The sequence below is a fragment of the Clarias gariepinus genome, chromosome 4 (genome assembly GCF_024256425.1).
Source record: "Clarias gariepinus isolate MV-2021 ecotype Netherlands chromosome 4, CGAR_prim_01v2, whole genome shotgun sequence".
Taxonomy (NCBI): Eukaryota; Metazoa; Chordata; class Actinopteri; order Siluriformes; family Clariidae; genus Clarias; species Clarias gariepinus.
In genome coordinates, this window is record NC_071103.1 from 22,355,399 (window position 1) to 22,376,009 (window position 20,611).

The window sequence follows — 20,611 nt, forward strand, 5'->3', positions numbered from 1 at the left end:
ATGATCTGGCTCTCTGAAAAGCGCTAGAATTCTCATCACTACTTTACCTATCCTTATTATGTTTCCTGGTCTTTGTTTTGTTTTATTTGACTATCAGTAAACAAAACCATGCTTGCATCTTCCTCCTCTACCCATTCCTGACCCCATCATTGTAAAACTGGCATCACTGGCCAAATAAATAAAAGTCACGCACTCTTAAGATCTCATTAAGTCATCTTTAGCTTTCATTACAGCACACAATGTGAGGGCTAATTCATGTGTGAAAATGATTCCTCATGCCTCCAGAACCTCTCTTTCACAATTTGAGTCCTAGAAAATGCCTGTGCCATCAAGGAAGGAAACCTCTGTTGATGTGATTACCTGATCATTCAGTACATTTGGGTTATCATCTGACTTCATTTTATTGCCACTTAACATTAATGAGCCTAAAACTGACCAACTGAAGCAACCCCAGATCATAACACTACCTCAAAGGGCTTGTACAGTGGATACTATGCATGATGTGCAATGGGTTTAACGCACGGGTGGCAGTACAGACACAGGGCGAGGGAAGAGGGAATTTTTTTTTTAGGATAATGGGGAGGGAAAGGGTTTAAGGAGGAAGGATGGAAAAAAGAGGAGTAAAGTGGTAAAGGTGTGCAGGCGCAGGTGTGGAGGCAGTGTCCAGCTGGCATGCAGGCATGAGGCTGGTGAGCGATGGCGGCGTGCAGAGTGGCAGAGTTATTTAAAGATGTGCAGATTTGAAGATAAATGTTTTGTTGAGGAAATTTTAAGTAAACAAGTTAGGTTAGGTAACACCATGGATAATAACATGCCTTTATTTTTTCCTCTAAACCCTAGAAAAATGTACTGTACATGGATTCAGTTACTCCTTTACTGGCTACTTTCCTTTTCCTTTCCTTTCCTACTTTCCACACTACTTAGAGAGACATTCCCTGGAAGATTCGTATTAATGAGGCATATTAGTGTAAATCAGCTGATCTCCTAATTTGGTCAATATTGAGGTCTAATAAAAGCCAGCACTAGGTACAACATTTCCTCACAGTACCTCAGCCTGCTCCTTGTCTCCTGCATCACAGCCTCAGCTATGATAAAGATGGAATGTGTCCTGTAAGCTGGTTAAGCTACACTATGCTTCTCGTTACGCTGGGCAGCCTCTATGACACTGATACCTATCAACCTGTCACTATCTGGGAAAAAGAAAGAGGCAATGCGAGTATCCTATTTTCCACATAAATAAGCTCTATAGCAACATCAAGCAGAAACTAGCACTGCAATTAATTTCTCTAGGGATTTTTCTTTCCTTCAAAATGAAATTGAGATGGATTATACTTCATCTTTAAATATCTGCCTAGTCACTATGATGGACAGATGCAAAGATTAGATATGCATGTCCCGCATGCTAACAAATAGTGAAAAACAAGGGATTACAGAGATCCTATCTTCCTCATGACGAACATACTGTACAGGTTAAGATACTGAAGTTTGCCATAAACTTTAGATGCTACAGCCTATAATTAATTTGTGCATCAGCAGTTTATGGAGCTACCAAGTAATTAAAGTTTCACACTCATTTCAGTTCTCTGTGGTGTCTTATTAGGGTTAAAGTTAGTGCATGGAAAGCCATCACACTGCCATGTTGTTTATATGGAAAGGACTTAACTCATAAATAACTATAAGCAGTTAAGAGGATGATATGCTGTATAATCAAGCGTACGTCTAGGAAGATTATTGAAACGTTATGGATGAGATTGGTTTCGTAAAAAAGGGGTCTAATTCTAAACTCCCATCATTAGTGGTGTTTGTGAGAAACTTGGCAAGGTGAGGATTGGATTCAGGCATCTCTGTATTAAGTGTAAGATCAAATCATGCAGAAGATCAATAGAGGATCCTGTGCATTGTCAGTCAGTTTATGTAAATGCTCTTGAACAGAATGTTTAAGAAGCTAAGGGTCAGAGGGATGTGTGAGGAGTGAGGCTGTTTTTTTAACTTTGAATTGGAACAACCACATTTTGGTTTCTTTGTAGGCTGAAAAACATGACTTTTGCCTCACACTAAGTTAATATGAGGAAATGGTGTGTTGGGTAGTGTAGGTGGTTACATGCCAGGAGTCAGGTTTTCTATCGACTACCCACATACAGTATACAGTAGTGGTGAAATTCACATACATCTTTAGAATCTAAATTGAAGCAAGAATAGTACACAAAAAAACTCATAATCTTTAACTTGCCCATTTGATACTCACCAATGGAGTATTATTACGGCGAATCTATTGCATTCTTTTCCTAAAAAACTCTGTGGGCTATTTGTTCGTAATTAAGTTGGTCCTTCTTTTCACAAACCAAACATTTTATAATAGTGAAACATGAACACACGTGCATACCTGGCATATCACATAGCAGTGATTGGTAATAAATCTTTTTTCTTTTGATAACAGATAGAGATACTTGTTCCTGTGACAAATAAATTAAACCAGTGTTGTCAGAACAAGCCTCATAGCCAGTTGGAATATTTCTTCAAGGCTGATATCTGATTGTCTAAAAATGGAAAAAAAGTCCTACCAATACAAATTCTAACAAATTCCCAGTAACGCCAGAGAGATATCTGTTTACTTGCGTTATGCACATCTGTAAAGCTTTTTGGATTTCACCCACAAGCAGGAACAGAACAGACACTTTTCATGGGAACACATGTTAACTACGGTTGTGGCATTGGAATCCATTCGATCTAAATTTAATTCAACATTAATAAAATATATAGCCATAAAGGAAGAAGAAAATGTAGTGTGGAAATTTCAGCACAAACCAGTTATAAATTAAAGTGGATTAAAAAAAGCATGCTTATCAATTCTCAGTTTATTTTAAGACTATAACTCTAAATACCTGCTTTTTCAACATTGGCCTCCCTATCATCAATTTCACCAGCAGCCACTTTATTGTTGACAATATTTGTTTTTCTTGATTGCATGTATACACCAACATGAAAAATCAAACCTTAACAGACTGACACATCTTATTCTTGAGTAGTAGTGCCTTACAGTATCGATGACCTTCTACACTGTGTGTGTGTGTGTGCGTGTGTGTGTGTGTGTGCAGATGGGATTAAACAACAACAACACAACTGACATACTCAGATTAACTAAACAGAGCAAGCACACGGTCTAAGCACAGCCTTTTTTAACAGTTTTGAGGATAGTGCATTCTCTTCACCTCATTTAAATGTCTATCAAATGAAATGCAGTGATCACTAAATCTGAATGGTACATCACTTTGGACTATGTGGCTGGTATGTTCCCATATTGCAGAAGACTTGGATAATGTTACTTCCAGTCACTGCATTTTAGAACACAAACTTTATAATCTACAGGTTTGCTGAGTTTAGATGAACTAGTTAGTCTTATACACAATGGCAAAAAAAAAAAAAGCTTGATAGCTCTGACCCTGTTTCAATTATATATAACTGCTTACAGCTATATTCTGGCACATATCCCTCTGAGACAGGGGCCATGCTTGCAGTCTCTCTTTACTTTATAGCTATTCCCAGGATAACATGTAGATCTATGTTATTTTAGGTCATTTTGAAACTGCAGGGCTCTTGTAAATATGTGCGAGCAGCTCTTTTTTCGGTTTCAGGCACACAGTAAGACAGAGTGTGAAGTGCTATGCTAGAATATTCTCATAGATGCCACAGTTTTACTCCTCTCTCTAATTCTCTTTCAACTCTTACTGTTAGGAGTTGAAATGCTCTGAAACACTGAGTTCTATGCATCTCAGATTCCCTGCTCAAATAAAGTGGTAACCCACAATCAAAGCTATTATACTTAGCTCAACAGCATTAATACCCCCGATTGACTGGATCACTGAATATATTCATCAAAGGTAGCCTCCCAAAGCCTTTTATAGTGAAGAGCAGACGTGCCAAGATAGCTGCAAGTGCATCTATTGATTCCTGAGGAGCGTGTGGAATCTTAACATATGAGAGAGAACGAGAGAGAGAGAGAGTGAGAGCGAGAGAGACTAAAAGACTAGTGGATACTAAAGATAGAAGGTCCATAGTGGCCAGTAGTTTATCATTAAGTAATAAAGATGTGTCTATTAATGATGGTTTCCTGTCCACCAAAGACAGATGCACAGGAACTCGGTGTCTATTAGGAAAAGTCACTTTGGTAATTCCTCATGAAATATAGAGCTGTGACATAAGTACAATATTCTTTATTATATCCTAAATATGTCTGAGGCAGATTTGTGTCTTTGGCTAAGGATTATGCAAATGTAATCTTAATATAAATTTCATATTTAAAGAGCATTTAAAGTTCATTTTACCTGCAGCTTAAGTTAGGCAACTGTGTCTAAACTGGGAGTGCATATGTGTAAAAGGAGTAGACTGTATACTGCCAATGGCTAATCAACTAAAGCATTTAATTCCTTGTAAATTCTGGAGTTTTTCTAAGGTAAATGTTTATCCCCACAGAGCAGAAGTAATGAATTCGGATTATATTAGCACCCAAAATTAATGCTGTATAGAAACTCTTGTTTAAACTTTTTTCCTGACCAAAAGGAGAAATTAAACCAGATGCTGCTGATTTGCAGTCTAAACTATTAAGAGAAAATCATCTGCAGTTTGTTGTCTTTGTTGTTGGGCAGAGAATATGCAATTTATATTCTATGGGAATTTTATTTAGTGTTCTGTTGAAGAGAAAAGCAAAAGGCAGCTGCTGAGGATTCCAGCTATTTTATTTTGAGCCTTAATGGTGCCACATCCAACTTTGTATGGATGTCTAAAAGAGCATAATTGCCACTTCTTTGTGGGTGAGAAGAATCAATTTATTTCCCTCTTCTTCTGTCAATTAAAGCTACACTAGCCAAATCCCTGTTGTCTATTTTGTTCACATAAACAAAGCACATTCTGCGCTGGCTCTGACACAGTGTAAGCAGCGGTTCGAAACAAAGAGGTGACTTTCTCTACATCCTCACCTTTATGGATTGCTATCTGTTGTAGAGGTCTAAAAAGTCAGATGGAATTACATTGTAAAATTATTATTTTTTTAAATACCCCCCGCCACCACAAACATTATGGCTAATTTAAAGAATATTAATATGGAAAACATCCTTAAGTGCATAGTAAATATCTTTGCATTTTGCTGCAAATATGTTTAATTGGAAAGCTTACAGCAGTGATGTTTTAGTGATTTTTAAATAAAAAAAAATTTAAGAGTTAATAACATAATGCAACATTATACCTTGTGTTAGAATTTGTTTCGTCTGTTACATTTAAAATCGAGTTTTTTGGCAACATGTCAGTAGTTATTTCCTTAATGTCTATTTACATATACAGTACTGTGCAAAAGTCCTAGGCACCATATTATATACTCTACAAATTTTGTTATATATGTTTATCATGTCTGCATAATTATTTACAAAATCATTTAGTATTTCCATATATACAGCATATATATGGTGCCTAAGACTTTTGCACAGTACTGTATGGAATACGTATGTCAGAGATATAGAGTTTTCCTGTGAGCCTGTGACTTTTTAAAATATTTGCTGGTAGAATAAGCATTATGCGTTTCTTATTGCATTGGATGTACTAAAAGGCAGTAATGAAGTGGTAAGCAGTTTTAGAGTAAGGCATAAGTAGCCTAAAAGAAGGTTGACAATTTTATCAGCTTGGTTATTATCACTAATATGGAATGATAATGGAAGCGCTGAAATATGCCAAAAAAAAAATATCTGTGGTACATATCAAAATGTGTATCAAAATAATGATTATATTTCTTTTCTTCCACTTCCACTGTAGGAAACTTGATGTTTGTCCCACAAGGCATTTGAGTATCGATCAGTTTTCAAACCCCTAATAATGATCATAGTAGATTGATCGTCTGTTAAGATGGTGATTGCTTTCACACTGGCTTACAACTTTATTGCTCTTTATAGCTGTGATAAAAATATCCGGTTGAAGAGCCTTTTATTCTTTTCAGGAAGAAAATTGCTGCTTTTCCTATTCTTTTGCCTGCTGCTATGTGAAATATAAACACTGGGAAATCTGTGGCTCTTTTAAGTAAGTGTTTCCATTCAATGCAGAAATGAGTCTATTGTGCTATTATTGATTGTGCCGCTGCTCTGCTTGAGAAGAATATGTCACGGCTGCTGAGTGTACTATTGAACGCTGTGTTGCACATGGGTTTGACACATGCTGCGGGCAGACACAGGGCATTGCTCACAAGACTGGTGCCCAGATGAACCAGATCAGTCATTGCTGGACCCCAGGCTAGAGGATAGCAAGGCAGCCAAATAAGAGCTCAATTGTGTGTCTATAATGAGCAGAAGTACAACATTAAGCACACACGAAACACAGACTTCCAGTGGATTAACAATGGTTTTTCATCAGTACTGACTGATTTTGGTAGATCTTAAAAGCCACTGCTTTTATTTTATCAATTGATGAATGGGTCTAACAACCGAAGTCTCATAAAAGTTGTCATTTTCTCTGGCCACCCCTGAATTTGATAATACAGCACGTTAGAGTGTACTGTATGCATCGTCATGAATTATTTTTGCAGCTGGTGAAATACTAGCTAGGTCATTCCACCAAACAAAAAAAAAAAGAGGGTGATCAATCATGCTAGCCCTAGTTAGCTTGCTAATGACCTAGTGGCTCAGTAATAGCAAGGTAATTCACCACATAATGTTAATAGATAGTAAGTATCGTATATTTACACAAGATGAATGGCATGGAAAATGAATTCTTAAGCAAGGAACATATGTCCCATTAAATATTAAATCACATAGCTAAATAGTTCCTGTATATAAAACGTTTTATGTACTGTGGATGCTTGCATTTTCTATTCACAGTGTCCATATATAGTACATGTACAGCATAATGGTTGAGTGGTGCAAATGTTTATTCTATCAGCAAGCGATTGTGACTTTGAATCCCTACAATACCACCTATAGGCATAAGAAACACTAACTCTGCTGTCTGAGTGGGAGGAATGCGATATCGGGTCTGTAGAAGAAGGAAAACGAAAAAAAACAAAAAAAAAAACAAGACAAAGCAAAGCTAAAGCAGTGAAGAAATATTCCATGCTGTTTTCGGCGTAGGTGCATTGGTGATTTAACATACTGTATGAGCATGCTTTAATTGCTTACTATGACTATTGTTAAGCAGGTGTTATTTTTATCAACCTAAAGCTCAAAACACTGTTTTGTGAACGAGAATGTCGGTAAACAAGGCATTGGATTCTTAAAGCGTTTGGAGAATTAAAATTGAGTAAAGGATTTAATTTGTTTGTTTAAGCGAGAGTGAGATCTTAGAAGAGACAAAGTCGGTGTAAAATCCTCAACATACTGTAAGTCTGCTTCACTTCAGTACTCTCCTACTTTAACACTCCTCTAGTCATTTACTAGATCCTTTTTTTCGGCTCTTTTCACTTTCCCTAATATTTCCTCTACTTGTCTGTCTACACTGCATTATCATTTCAACGAAGCCAAAAGAAGGACTTTAGCCATAAATGTGCTCCCTCTGTGTGAAAAGATGGTTCCAAATGCAGACTTCCAATTATAGTACATCCCTCTTAACTGATGGTTATTAATTCCTTCAAACTCATTATGCCATGCAAAATAGGCTTCCCCCATGGGAGGAATATTAATGAAGGAGAAACTTTGCCACATTCTTCGTACCATCACAGACATCCTCTGTTTCTTTGCACTCTGTGTTGCTGTATATGTACTAGTAGAAATTGTTACGAGTTGTTTTAAAATAAATGAATGCAGGAGGAAGCCTTTGCAAACATGCACATGAAACAGTGGCTATCAAGTTCACATCAGAGCCATATTTTCTTTCTGTTCCAGAAACATGTGAGCCAACTAAGGCTTTAGCTCTGCTTGTTTGTATGGACAAACTAGGTTTTCCACTAGACAGGAGAGAATATTGTTGTATTGCTTTGAAATCGTGGACAAATTTCATGCTACACCACTGTGGCTGGTAAATTTATTTTTTTTACATTTATTGGAGAAAATCTGCTTTCACACAAAGCAAACACAAAGCAACAGTACTGTACAATTATAACAATATAACATTTATCAGATTTCACTCTGCTCGTGATTCATTCATTGACTGTTCCACATCACACACAGTCACAGCCTTTTAGCTATGGTGGAGGATTTATTAGCAAATTATATAAAAATCTTTATATATAACTAAAGAAAATTCACTATAGTGGTAAAGTAAGAACAATTCTTGTCTAACAGCTCTAATTCCTGGTTTGAACCTGAGTTTGAGTCACTGTCTATGTTTCACAGTCTCCAGGTTTGTGTGGATTCTCTGGTTTCCTCCCACCACCCATGATCACAGTGTCTGTCTCTGTGTGTGTGTGTGTGTATGTGTGTGTGTGTATGTACGTGTGAATAGTGCCCTGCTGTGGACTGGCATCCCATCCAGGGTATATTCCCACCTCATACCTAGTATTCCCAGTTAAAGCTCCAGATCCACCCTGACCAGGATAAAGTGTTTACTGAAGATGAATAAATAAATGACCAAATTAATCAATGCATGATTTCTGTCATAGTAGTACAAATAAAAATGAAATTCAACTTGCTTTACACTGAGAAATCAGGGGTAAATCACAAGCTGATCCCAATAAAACATTTCAGTCTCTCCTGGCCATGCTTTACTGCCCCCAGGGGTTTGATTGATTGAGCCACTGGCCAATCAGGACACATTGATTTAAGAGTCTCCAAAATAGCCAGCCTCCAGTCATCTAGCTTCTGTCAAAACAATTCTCACGACAATGGCTGTGGTGTAACCAACTCTACTGAAGTGAATTACAAGAAGACTGTATGTACATACTGTATGTACGGCAATTTCTCTTTTATATAATGCCTTTATTTCATATGTAGACAACAAAATGACACTGATTAAAACATTTATTTAAAAGCATAACTTTTTTTCTGGGTTATTAAAGAAAAATGAAGCATAAAGACAAATATATTGTGAAATAACACCACTTTTTTCTTCTTTTTTTCTTTCTGTTTCTTGTAGGAGGAATATTTGAATCCATTGAAACTGGGCCATCTGGTGCTGAGGAACTAGCCTTTAAATTTGCTTTAAATACAATCAACAGAAACAGAACCCTACTGCCAAACACAACACTAACATATGACATTCAAAGGATAAACATCCACGACAGTTTTGAGGCTTCCAGAAAAGGTATGGCACTCAAGTTATATTTGCTCAGTGAGTCACACCATTATGAAACCCACATGAGCAGACATGTGGGTTTTATAATAAATCTTGTTAATAACAGAAAAGATTGCTGGCAACTTTGTTGGTAGACAGGGAGCCTGGGGACAATGGAGAATGTCACTACAGTTTCCAAGTAAAAACCAACTTAAAAGTATTTTTATTTAGTTATACAGCATGCTCCCCCAAATTATTATAAAAGAATGCTGTTAAATATTAATTATAATTTAATAATAATTTAGTTTCCATTGTACCTTTTGAGGAGCATTCAAATCAAACCGGGACTATTTTGCAAAATAACAACACAGTTATGAGAGTAAAAACCACCTTTATTAGTCTACAGTATATAACCCTCTGCTACACTAATGCAGTCTTTCACTAGTGATTGGCCAGGGTACCATTAAGGTAGCGAGATTTCTAAGTGTACAAAGACATGATCGGAGGCACAGATCCTGCCCTCTGACCACAGCTTGCTACCTAGGATTTGCGGAAAAATCCTTTCGCTGTGCTGTAAGGGACATCTGACAAATACCTGAATCTTCATCTTAATTCCTTAACTCCTTTAATGGCCCAAACATGTGGAAACTGCTTGGCGTAACCTTAGGACTGTACAGGGAATGTGGCAATAACTCCCAACCAAGTTCCTGTAATGTGCAAGTGGTGTTGGTGAATTATTGCGTGTACAGTTTCCACAGAGAGATGCAGTATTAGATGCATTATCAGATCGCTCATCAAGGGTCAGGCATTCCACTTGCTGAATGTTCATGGGAATGACTGCAGTGGGCTTTGATCCACATCGGGCAGGATCGTCAGTCACCGTGTTTGACGTCTTCTGTAAATGTCAATCGGTTTTTTGCTTTTACTTATGAGCAGTTTTATTACAGGTCCCAGATGACCTGCATTTCTTTTAAGTAAACAAATACAGTACATAATAGACAGTAATATACATAGTTAGACTGTCAACATCAGTGTAGATGTAGAATAGATTAAGTAGATTCCTTGTGGATTGTTATTAATGTTGGATTGTTGTTAAATATTTGATTGTTTTATTTGATATTCAACCATCATTAAGTGTTGTATTCCTTCTCTAGCCTGTGATCAACTCTCTCTGGGAGTGGCAGCCATTTTTGGCCCCTCTCACAGTTCTTCAGCCAATGCAGTCCAGTCCATTTGCAACGCGCTGGGGGTGCCACATATCCAGACCAAATGGAAGCACCAAGTGTCAGACAACCGTGACTCATTCTACGTCAGCCTCTACCCTGACTTCTCCTCCCTCAGCAGGGCCATCCTAGACCTGGTGCACTTTTTCAAATGGAGGATGGTCACTGTTGTGTATGACGACAGTACAGGTGAGAATTTGCTCATTTCCATCCCATGCACACAGAGTAGCTCCATTTCTCTGCATTCTTTTGAGCAGCTTCATCTTTGCCAAACTTAAATCTGATCTACAGTGGGGGACTTTAAATGAGTCCTTGTTTTTGGTCTCCTCTTTGGTGTACCCAGTGCCCTGGGATGACAGGTCCTGTTATAGCAGCAGGTGCACATACCTCAGCAGTCAGGCTACATATGCCATATGCCAGAGTTCAGCTTTGTAGCCAGCAGATGGGGTATCCTGCCAGCTATCCTGGAGTTTACATAAAGGATTTTTCCGAGCTCCCTGTTGTGTGCAGCCTACAGCCATTGTGCAGTACATCATTGTGCAGTACATAATTTCATATGCGCTTTAGGATAGGCCAGTTTGTTTAACATTCTGAAGTTCTGTAGCATGCTATCCAACTTGTCTAGATGTGGAAATGTAAGGTCACATTGCCTATGGCGTTGAGATTTGCTGCAGGCACTGAGGTCTCCTGGCAGAGTCTGAACTTCAAGATAGAATTGATCACTGTGTTTTTCGATGCTTGGATTAATTAAGGGATAAATGGACATGGCCAGCTTTCACTGGGGTTAATAGTGCCTTGATTTTCTGTCACAAGACCTAGACGTGTGAGCAAAACACCAACTGAGGACCAAAACCAAGACCAAAACCAATATGCTGTTAAACAAGAACCTTTGACTGTAAGAGGGAAATAATAAAGATGCGTCTGGGTGGCCGCATGAATGATTCCACCTGTAATTAAAATTCATGAATTAGCCATGTTTACTAATAGATTAATAGTTTATTCAAGCATAATGTTTAACCATGAACAAACAGCTAAACAAGCAGATCAATAGCTATAATTTCACTCAACTAATGTTTCAACTTTATTGGAGAAGATGAACAAGAAAGGCTGGTCCCAGCTTGCCATCCCGAATTTCAGTTGTCCATGAGAAATCATGCTGAGATCAAAATTAGTCATTTGAGACACAGGCAGATATGCAGATTGTCCATTCGTTCGTCCTGTCACTGTCATCCTGACAGTGACACGTCCCTTCATGCACTTCATGAGGCCTTGGAAACACGACCTTAAAAAGTTGTTTTTCTTTTGTTAAGCCGAACTTCCCTCGGAGAGGGAACATATAACTACAGACCAGAACAATAAAATGGAATTGCTATACAAACTGCGCTGTGGTGCACTTCTCTCCTCAGCAGAAAGGTAATTTATTGTGCGCCCAAAGCATGCAATTCCTTTATATGCGTATTTGACCCATATCAATTACTTTTTTTCTGCTAAATCATGCAAAGGTCAGTACAGACTAACAGTAATTGCTACTGAGTACAACTCTTTATACTAGACAATTCCAATCTAAAATTAGTTTTTTATATATATATATGATTCAAGATCTGTTCTGTGAAAGGAGACGTGCTGCTATTAGGATGTTGTGTGAATGTTAGAAAAAGTACTATAGACACTTTTCAAACAAATCTATTTGGGATACTCCAGTATAGTTGCAGTGTATTAATGTGGCTAAATTATGAGCAATATGTCTTCTTCTTCACCTTCATATTGTTTTACTAGAATTTGGCTTTTTTTAAAAAAAATGCATACGAGACACATGAGCACTTTGAGCTTAAGAGAAATAAAATACCGTACATGTGTTGAAAACAAACATTTTCCAAATTGACTTATGTTTCAAAGTTACAGTGTGTCTATAAGCTCACAGTAGCCTTTTTCATACTAAAAATCTCTCTCTCTATCTCTCTCTCTTCTTGCTCATTTTCTGCTTCCCGATTGCGAACGTGCTGTTTTCGTCACTACAACCAGCTCCGCTTCTGATTTCAAACACCTCTTATGTTATTAGGCATGTCTCGAAGGAAAGTCAAGTCATGCAATTATGCATAATAGTCATTTCCACTTCAAATTCTACACACCAGTGTGGTTGGGTAACGCAACGCCATGCAGAAATGTAATTAAGTAAAAGTGTCGACTTAAAAAAAAAAAAAAGAAAAAACCTGTACTTTTTATGTGCATGTAAAAAGCATCCTCTAATAAAACTACTCAAGAAAAGTACAGTTACATTTTTATAGGTGCTTAAGTACAGTAACAGAGTACATGTACTCATCCCTTCTCTGGCGAAAAAACCTTAATGTTGATATACTGTTGTTTTGACGTTGTATTTGCAACATTGTTTTGGGTTGATTTAATCAAATATATTCCAAAGTGGTATTCCAAGTAATTCTAAAAGCATCGTTGTTCTGATGTAGTGTTTAAGTAAACGAAAGTCTAATCAGAAACATGTGACAGTGTTGTATAACTTTAGGGTTCCTGCTGGGTTGTGATGATCAGATTGCTTATTGAGTTCATGGTGAGGGCTGCAGAATGTGCAAGAAAAGCATTATTTAGTTCAGTGGAAGTACCTCACAGAAGTGTGTGTGTGTGTGTATACAGTATATGTGTGTGTCCACACACCTATGCTTACATAGGCTGAAGCTGAGTGGTTATAATATACTTCAAGCTCGAGGCAAGAGCTTGAATTGAGACAAGCACTGCTGGAGTGCACCCAGTGTCTCCTAGGACCCCTTCAGTAATCTGTTTCAATTTGATCTGTGTGAGTGCACTAAACCAGCAGCGCCATTCACAGTAATGAAGGAGCTAGCCCATCATATGCTTGGCTAGTGTTCCCTAGATTGTTTAGAGTGTCACACTGCCATTTTTCCTAAGTGGCATCGTAATTTAAGGCTTCTACATTTGTGCCCTAATAAGTGCTTTGATGATTTCATCTCTATAAAAGAGGCATTTTCACGAATACTCATAATGACATTTTAATGAACATTTCCAATTTGTGGTTCTTCTGTCTCGCTTGTTAAATACAGCCTTGCCGAAGTTGTTTCAGTCAGCAATGCACCAAAAAATAAAATGATGCCTATTTTAATTACTGCTAAAAGCCCATGATAACACAACATGTCATTGAAAGAGTTACTTTGATGTAAAGATGGTCCAGTAAGATGTTGACATCTTATCTTGAAATAAAGTCCCTTATGGTAGTACCAGCAGTGCTTCCACAGTATGGTAAACATAGACAAGGTATTTAAGCATACACCATGCATTACATTTCCAATACAGATGCTCTTCTCGATTTTAGGGGTTACGCTCACTATGTCAGCCAAGGTGGGAATTCTCTCTTCACCCCTATACTGTACTGTATGGTGGCATTGTCGACTGCTTATTTTCAAGTCTATTGCCGCTTGAATGTGAACACAGGAATAAAAACGTACAGAGAGAATGCATGTGTGTAATTTCCCACAATGTAGGATGCACCCGTCCTTCATGCAGGCTATTAAAACCCGTGACCGGAAACTTGCTTTAATCTGCCAGCGATTTGTTCAACACGTTTAATTGGACTTAAATAAGACTGCCCATGCAGTAAGAGCTACCTTCACGTCTGAGCTGTATGTCTGCGTGTCTCTGAGAAAGGCTGGCTTTTTTTCATTTTCCTAAATTGAATCATTTAAGACTGTAACTCTGTAGCGCTGTTGCCAAAACAAAGTTTTGCTCATCTGCAACCATTAGAGGAATTCTGTGATAGTGCTTCCGTCAGGCAGTCTTCTACAGTAGGTACTTTGACACATAAGCAGTGTTGCCTCATCACACATTTTTCTCGACCGTTTTGATGTTTTATTCTCAAGAGAATTTTAATAAACACAGTGAGTGGAGGGAAATGTCCACAGTGAGTTAAATATGGAGCTGGGTGCATACGAGCAGGTGGCAAATACTATGTAATACAGATCAGCAGTGACAACTGATCCCGTCCCTTTTGTGCTCCTGCCATGTTTTCTGTGAGCATCTACTGGCACTGTTCTAAACTGACAAGGTAGAAGGAATGAGCAGACATGACAGAATAGCAATGAAAGAAAAAAATTGAAGACAACCAGACCAACAGGAACTGATGATTTAAGAGAATTGGTGTCAAAGCAGGTGACAAAGCTAGGTCGACTAACTAACTGCAGTGCAGTGATTTCTGCAGTCTCAGGGGTGCACCTCTATATACAATCTTACACAGCATAAATCAATGATTGGACTTTAAGGCAATTTTAGCACACAAAGGACATATGATTTTGGTATTTGAGAAATGTTGCATTTTTAGCAATAAACAATGACATCTATTATTGCACTTTCCTATACGCTGATTTATGAAACTTATATAGTTTATAACAAAATTTAAAATAATTTTAAATTATCATTTTTTTGGACATTCCCCGGAAGTTCTACTACTTCTGATGCAAAGTTGGCCTGTACATACAGTACACACGTGTCAAATGTACTCATTGGCACAAGTTTACCATGTAACGAGTTTCTTTAGGTTTCCATCATCTGTGTAATATAGAGCATTGAATTGACCTTATATCTAATCCACTACATCTAAACAGGAGTAAATGAACAAAAAACTACCCACCATCTCCAGGAGATGTACTGCCTACTGATAGGAATAACGATCCTTTGGAGTGAGTCCGATCATTTGGCTGAGCTCATCAATAAGAGTTGCCTCCATTGGCTTCCAAATGACACACTTAATAATAAATAATAAATAAATAAATATATATAATTAGCTAGTCTACCGTTATTTTAATTCTAAACTAATTAACATATTTGACATCATAAGTGTTGCGTCTCATCCTGATTTATGAAATCCTGCTCTACCTTACTGTATATTTAACAAAATAACATAACTTCGAATAGTCTTGTTGACGATGATTCACAGTCATCGATTAAATCTAATTTATCTTTATTTATTTTATTACGGATGCTGTTTTTAAGATCTGTTAAGAAGACTCATTTGCACTTCTGATAATCGCTTGCCTCTCATCTTGACTAAATACGGTACATTTTTGATAAGCAACGGTGCAATAGATCCCCCATCATGCGGAACCATTCACCAGGCAAACTCACAGCTTACCGTTCACACTATTGAACAGTTAAGGAGGGAGTGGGGGGGTGGGGGGGTTGGGGGGGGGGCATAGAGAGTACAGCGGTCGAAAAAATTTCGAAAAGGATAGATTTCATTAAACATAAAGTCATATTAGACATCCATTCACAGGGCTTCCTTATCTTCTTCTAATTAAAGTCAAAGGAATTAAATGAATGCAAAGTACAATTTTAATTATTCTATATCCAAATTTGTAATGTGTATGTTGAAACACTGACTCAACTCTGAATGAAAGGGAAAATTTTTGCAAGTTATACATTTATAAAAATTCATTTCTCTCAGACTTGACTAGTAACAGTGTTACTAATGATCTCTCTCTCTCTCTCTCTCTCTCTCTCTCTCTCTCTCTCTCACACACACGCGCACACACACACACACACACACACACACACACACACACACACACACACACACACACACACACACACACACATCTTCATCACCATCTTTATCTCTTTCTGGCTCTGCTCTTCTCTGTCTCCCCTTCTTTCAGGTCTTATCCGGTTACAGGAGCTCATTAAGGCACCTTCTCGTTACAATATCCGGTTAAAAATCCGACAGCTGCCAGCTGAGACAAAAGACACCAAGCCACTTCTTAAGGAGATGAAGCGAGGGAAAGAGTTCCATGTGATCTTTGATTGTGGCCATGAGATGGCTGCCACTATTCTCAAACAGGTAGGCTTCAAATAAAAAAAAAAAAAAAAAAAAAAATTATATATATATATTATATATGTTTCATTTTTGCACACATATCAATTTTGAAAAAGTGCTTTTAAGTCTAAGGTTTCAGTATAAAACAAAACAGATCTCCTGAAGATATTATTAATTATCTACCCATATGACAACATTTCTTAACCATTTCTGATAAACAGTTGCATCATTAGGGTTTCCAAGAGTAAATATCAAAGTGCTTATGAATTCCTTTTAAACCATTTCTAGACAATTATTCATTTTTTAAATTTTTTTTATTTTCTTTGCAGTATTAGACTAGTCCCTGACGGTAAGTGTCACTAATGTTATGATTAGTGTGGAATAAATGATGCTAAGTCCTCCTCTAAGTCCCACTACTGCCCACATGGCATGGTGAAGCCCCTTGGCATGCTTGCAGCGCTCTGCTGAAGCCAAAATAACCAAACTGGCATGAGGATGTGAGGGACCTCACTATGCAACATTCAAAATAGGGATGTGGCCAGTTGTGGTCCCTTTGGCACCCTGCTCACAGATGGCACACAGTCAGAATTAGGCATAGCTAAGCAATGTGTTAAGCATGTGAGACAAATATGGGGCAATAATATGCAGTATACGGCATTCTGGCAGGTCTTGCAATTTTTGTTTTCCTTTGCAAGAGAATTTTAAATATGCTTCGGCTGCTGAACTATTGTCCCAAAGCCATATGGCTTAAAGGGTAGGGATGCTCAGTCTTAGGTGTAGTAGCAGATTGTGCCATGATGTACAGTATTTACCTGTCATTAAGGTCTGCTGTTGCAATTAATTGCGAAACAAACAAACAAACAAACAAACAAACAAACAAACAAAAACTAGTAATTAAGAAAAATCTTTTTATTGTATTGCATTTTTATGCCTAAGATATAGGAAAAATAAAATAAAACTCAAATAAGACAATGTACTGTAAATTGTTTTATTTATTTATTTATTTTTTATATCAGAGATGTATTATTGAAGAGTGTGAAGTGTTAGGAGTGGGATAGACATTCAAGCAAGCCTATTTGTTCTAAGAGTTTATATGCAGGTTTGCACCTGTCACATGTGTAAAATAGCATGTCTTGCCCATCTTATGTGCATGTCATAATGTTTACGCAATTTGTTCAAAAGTGCAAAATATAGAATCATATCATCCTCTCATCGTTTATACCGCTTTTCATCATCTATAATATCACAGGGGACCTGAAGCTTATCGTAACAGACTTACGGCACGAGGCGGGGTACACTCTGGACGGGGTGCCAATCCGTCGCAGGGGGCACACACATATACACACTCACACACTCATTCACACAACTACAGGCAATTTGTAGAAGCCAGTTGGCCTAATCTGCATGTTTTTTGGATCGTGGGAGGAAACCGGATTACCCGGAGAAAACTAGTGTGGCCCTGAAGTGCAAAAAAATTAACAAAACTGAAAACAAAATAACAAAACCCAAAACAAAATAACAAATTCAAAACCAAATGAACAAAATGGAAAACAAAATAACTATTATTTGACTGGCCGAGAAGTGCAATACAAATTAACAAAACGGAAAACAAATTAAAAAACCAAACAACAAAACCCAAAACCATTTTTTGAGGGGGGGGGGGGGGGGGGGGGTTTGTTTTTGGTTTTGTTATTTTGTTTTCGGATTTGTTAATTTGGTTTTAAATTTGTTAATTTGTTTTCCGTTTGGTTCATTTGTATTGCACTTCTTGGCCAGTCCGATACAAACCGAAAAAGGTAGGTATAGTTTGCGAATGAAATGCTTACCGCTAATTGTACGAAACATCTGTCACTCAAGATATACAGGAAGTACTGTGGTAGCGGTAGATTTGTGTGTGTATGAATGTGCAAACATTACTGTGGTTTTAAATATGGCGTACTTTTTTTGCACTTAACGGCCATTATAGTTTAAAGTGAAGCAGAACACACAAGAAACAAAAATAAAAAAACAAGTTCCTACTTCCTGTATATCTTGAGTGACAGTGACGAGTGTCTCGTCCAATCAGCGGTAAGCATTTCATTCGTTAACTATACCTACCTTTTCCGGTTTGTATCGGACTGGCCGAGAAGTGCAATACAAATTAACAAAACGGAAAACAAATTAACAAATTCAAAACCAAATTAACAAATCCGAAAACAAAATAACAAAAACAAAACAACAAAACTCCCCCCCTCAAAAAAAAAAAGTTTGGGTTTTGTTATTTGGTTTTTAATTTGTTTTCCGTTTTTTTAATTTGTATTGGACTTTTCAGTCAGTCAGATATTAGTTATTTTGTTTTCCGTTTTGTTAATTTGGTTTTAAATTTGTTATTTTGTTTTGGGTTTTGTTATTTTGTTTTGCACTTCACGGCCACCGTAGGAAACCCACCAAGCATGGGGAAAACATGCAAACTCCATGCACAGACACAGAGATGGGAATCAAACCTGAACCCTGGAGGTGCAAGGCTAACCACTAAGATTATAGGGTTATATCAGTGGAAATTAGCTTATTTTAGAGTGACACTAGGTGCATGTACATGACCCCTAATGTGTTTTGCAGTTACAGTATATTGTATTTTGAGCAGTGTATAGGTGTTAAATTCAGGACATCCCTGTATTTACTAATATATGAAATACTACTAAATCAGTTTGACACATTTACGTACCAGTTTTCAAGTGGTCTGTTTTAAGATGTGGGTGTGATCGTGTGATTGGTGCTACTTTTTCTCTCTAATTATTGTTCTTTTAAGTGGAGCCACATTATCTAGAGTATAACGGAATGCTGACTCTAAGCATTCAGCTGCTTGATCGAGTTCTTTGGGGTCAGACGGTGCTCTGATCATAGTTGATAACTCTGGGAGATTACTGATAAATCTCTGGGCAATAGCTGATGAGAATGTATCTCTGATCTTGTACCCTGGTCAGGTACATATATTACTAAGACACATTTTAAATGAAATGAGATAATGATCTGAGATAACTTCAGACTGTGGAAAGTAGCTATATGTTCTAAATTTAATCAGACTGTTAATATTAGATCACGAGTGTGACCAGCATTATGAGTGGGTTCTATTACATCCTGGTTAAACCCTACTGACTCTTGAAAGGACTCGGTGGTTCTCTGTGGGGCTTCTGGATTCTCGAAATGAATGTTAAGGTCATCAGATTGCATATGCACTTCATCAGATTGCATATGCACTTCATCAGATTGCATATGCAAATTAATTAAATTAATATCTTTGCTAGATTAAAGCTCATTTTCAGAAAGCAAATTCATTTCTGCTCAGTAGAAATGAAATGAACTGTTGTTGATGTTACTCAACATATTATATGTCAGCCCAACCCTGGGAATTTTACGATGTACACTAATGATATAAAAGCTTCTTTCTGAATTGTGTGTAAAAGTGTCCCCCCCCCCTCCATTGGGCACAATTGTGTCCTGGAGTTTTTACAGTCCACCTGGACACTTAACCACCTGACACAAGCTGCAATTACAGTCCTGACACTGAGCCATTCTATTCGCTCTCGTATAATAATAATCTGTGGTTTATAATCTATTCAGCACACTGTACTGCTATAGCACTCACCTGCTCATCTACAAGTGCTGGTTGATGCTACGTGGCACACAGCCAGACCGATTAATGGTGGCCCTACACCAACGCAGTCCAGGATTGCACCCAATGTAACGGCAACAGTGATGAGTGCGCCGCTAACATTTCCATTTGCGTTGGTGCAAAAGCAGGAGGGCAGCTTTAGCCCACTTCTGTGTTCATTGCAGTCGTTCCAGCTGCTCTTTCTGAGTGTAGCCTCCTGAATTTTTCACGCCACCCCCAAGAGGCACGCTGATGAACTGGATGATTGGAACAGATCAGACACTTAAGCTTGCCGATTGTTGCTGTATCATTCCGCGGCACAACAGCTTGGCCCACAAGCTAATTAGCATTATAGATTGAGCCATCTATCTGTCTGTGAGGGATGCTTGCAAAATGCAGGTTTGGGTTGGAGAGTAAACCTGAGAGCTCGTTATCATTATGGAGACATACTGAAGAAAAGCCAAATCAAATCCCATCTGCTCGGTTGTTAGATTACTCAGTCCCAGAACCCGCTGGCGGTAAACAGGAAATCCACATTCATACCACATGCGTTTCAGCAGCTCTACTCTGTAAATGAAAAAAAAAAAGCATTTGTTATAGGAAATTGTAGTCATGTGGAGTAGGTGAGTGTTCTGGAGGGACAGGAAAGAGAGCAAGTGCGTCAAAGAACAGACATTATTTAATGTAATTTGGCTCTGGCTTAATTTATCCTCCTATACATATAAAGACAGAGAAAATTGCAGT

General features: G+C 37.8%; 1 protein-coding gene across 2 annotated transcripts in view; it reads left to right on the forward strand.

The window, feature by feature from the left end:
* grik2 (glutamate receptor, ionotropic, kainate 2) overlaps positions 1-20,611 on the forward strand; it is a 166,164-nt gene that overhangs the window by 39,384 nt on the left and 106,169 nt on the right. For both annotated transcript variants that reach the window (XM_053494214.1, XM_053494215.1), the window contains exons 2-4: positions 9,043-9,210; positions 10,335-10,592; positions 16,079-16,260. In XM_053494214.1, the coding sequence (XP_053350189.1) occupies positions 9,043-9,210; positions 10,335-10,592; positions 16,079-16,260 (608 nt within the window). The remainder of the gene's footprint in view (positions 1-9,042; positions 9,211-10,334; positions 10,593-16,078; positions 16,261-20,611) is intronic.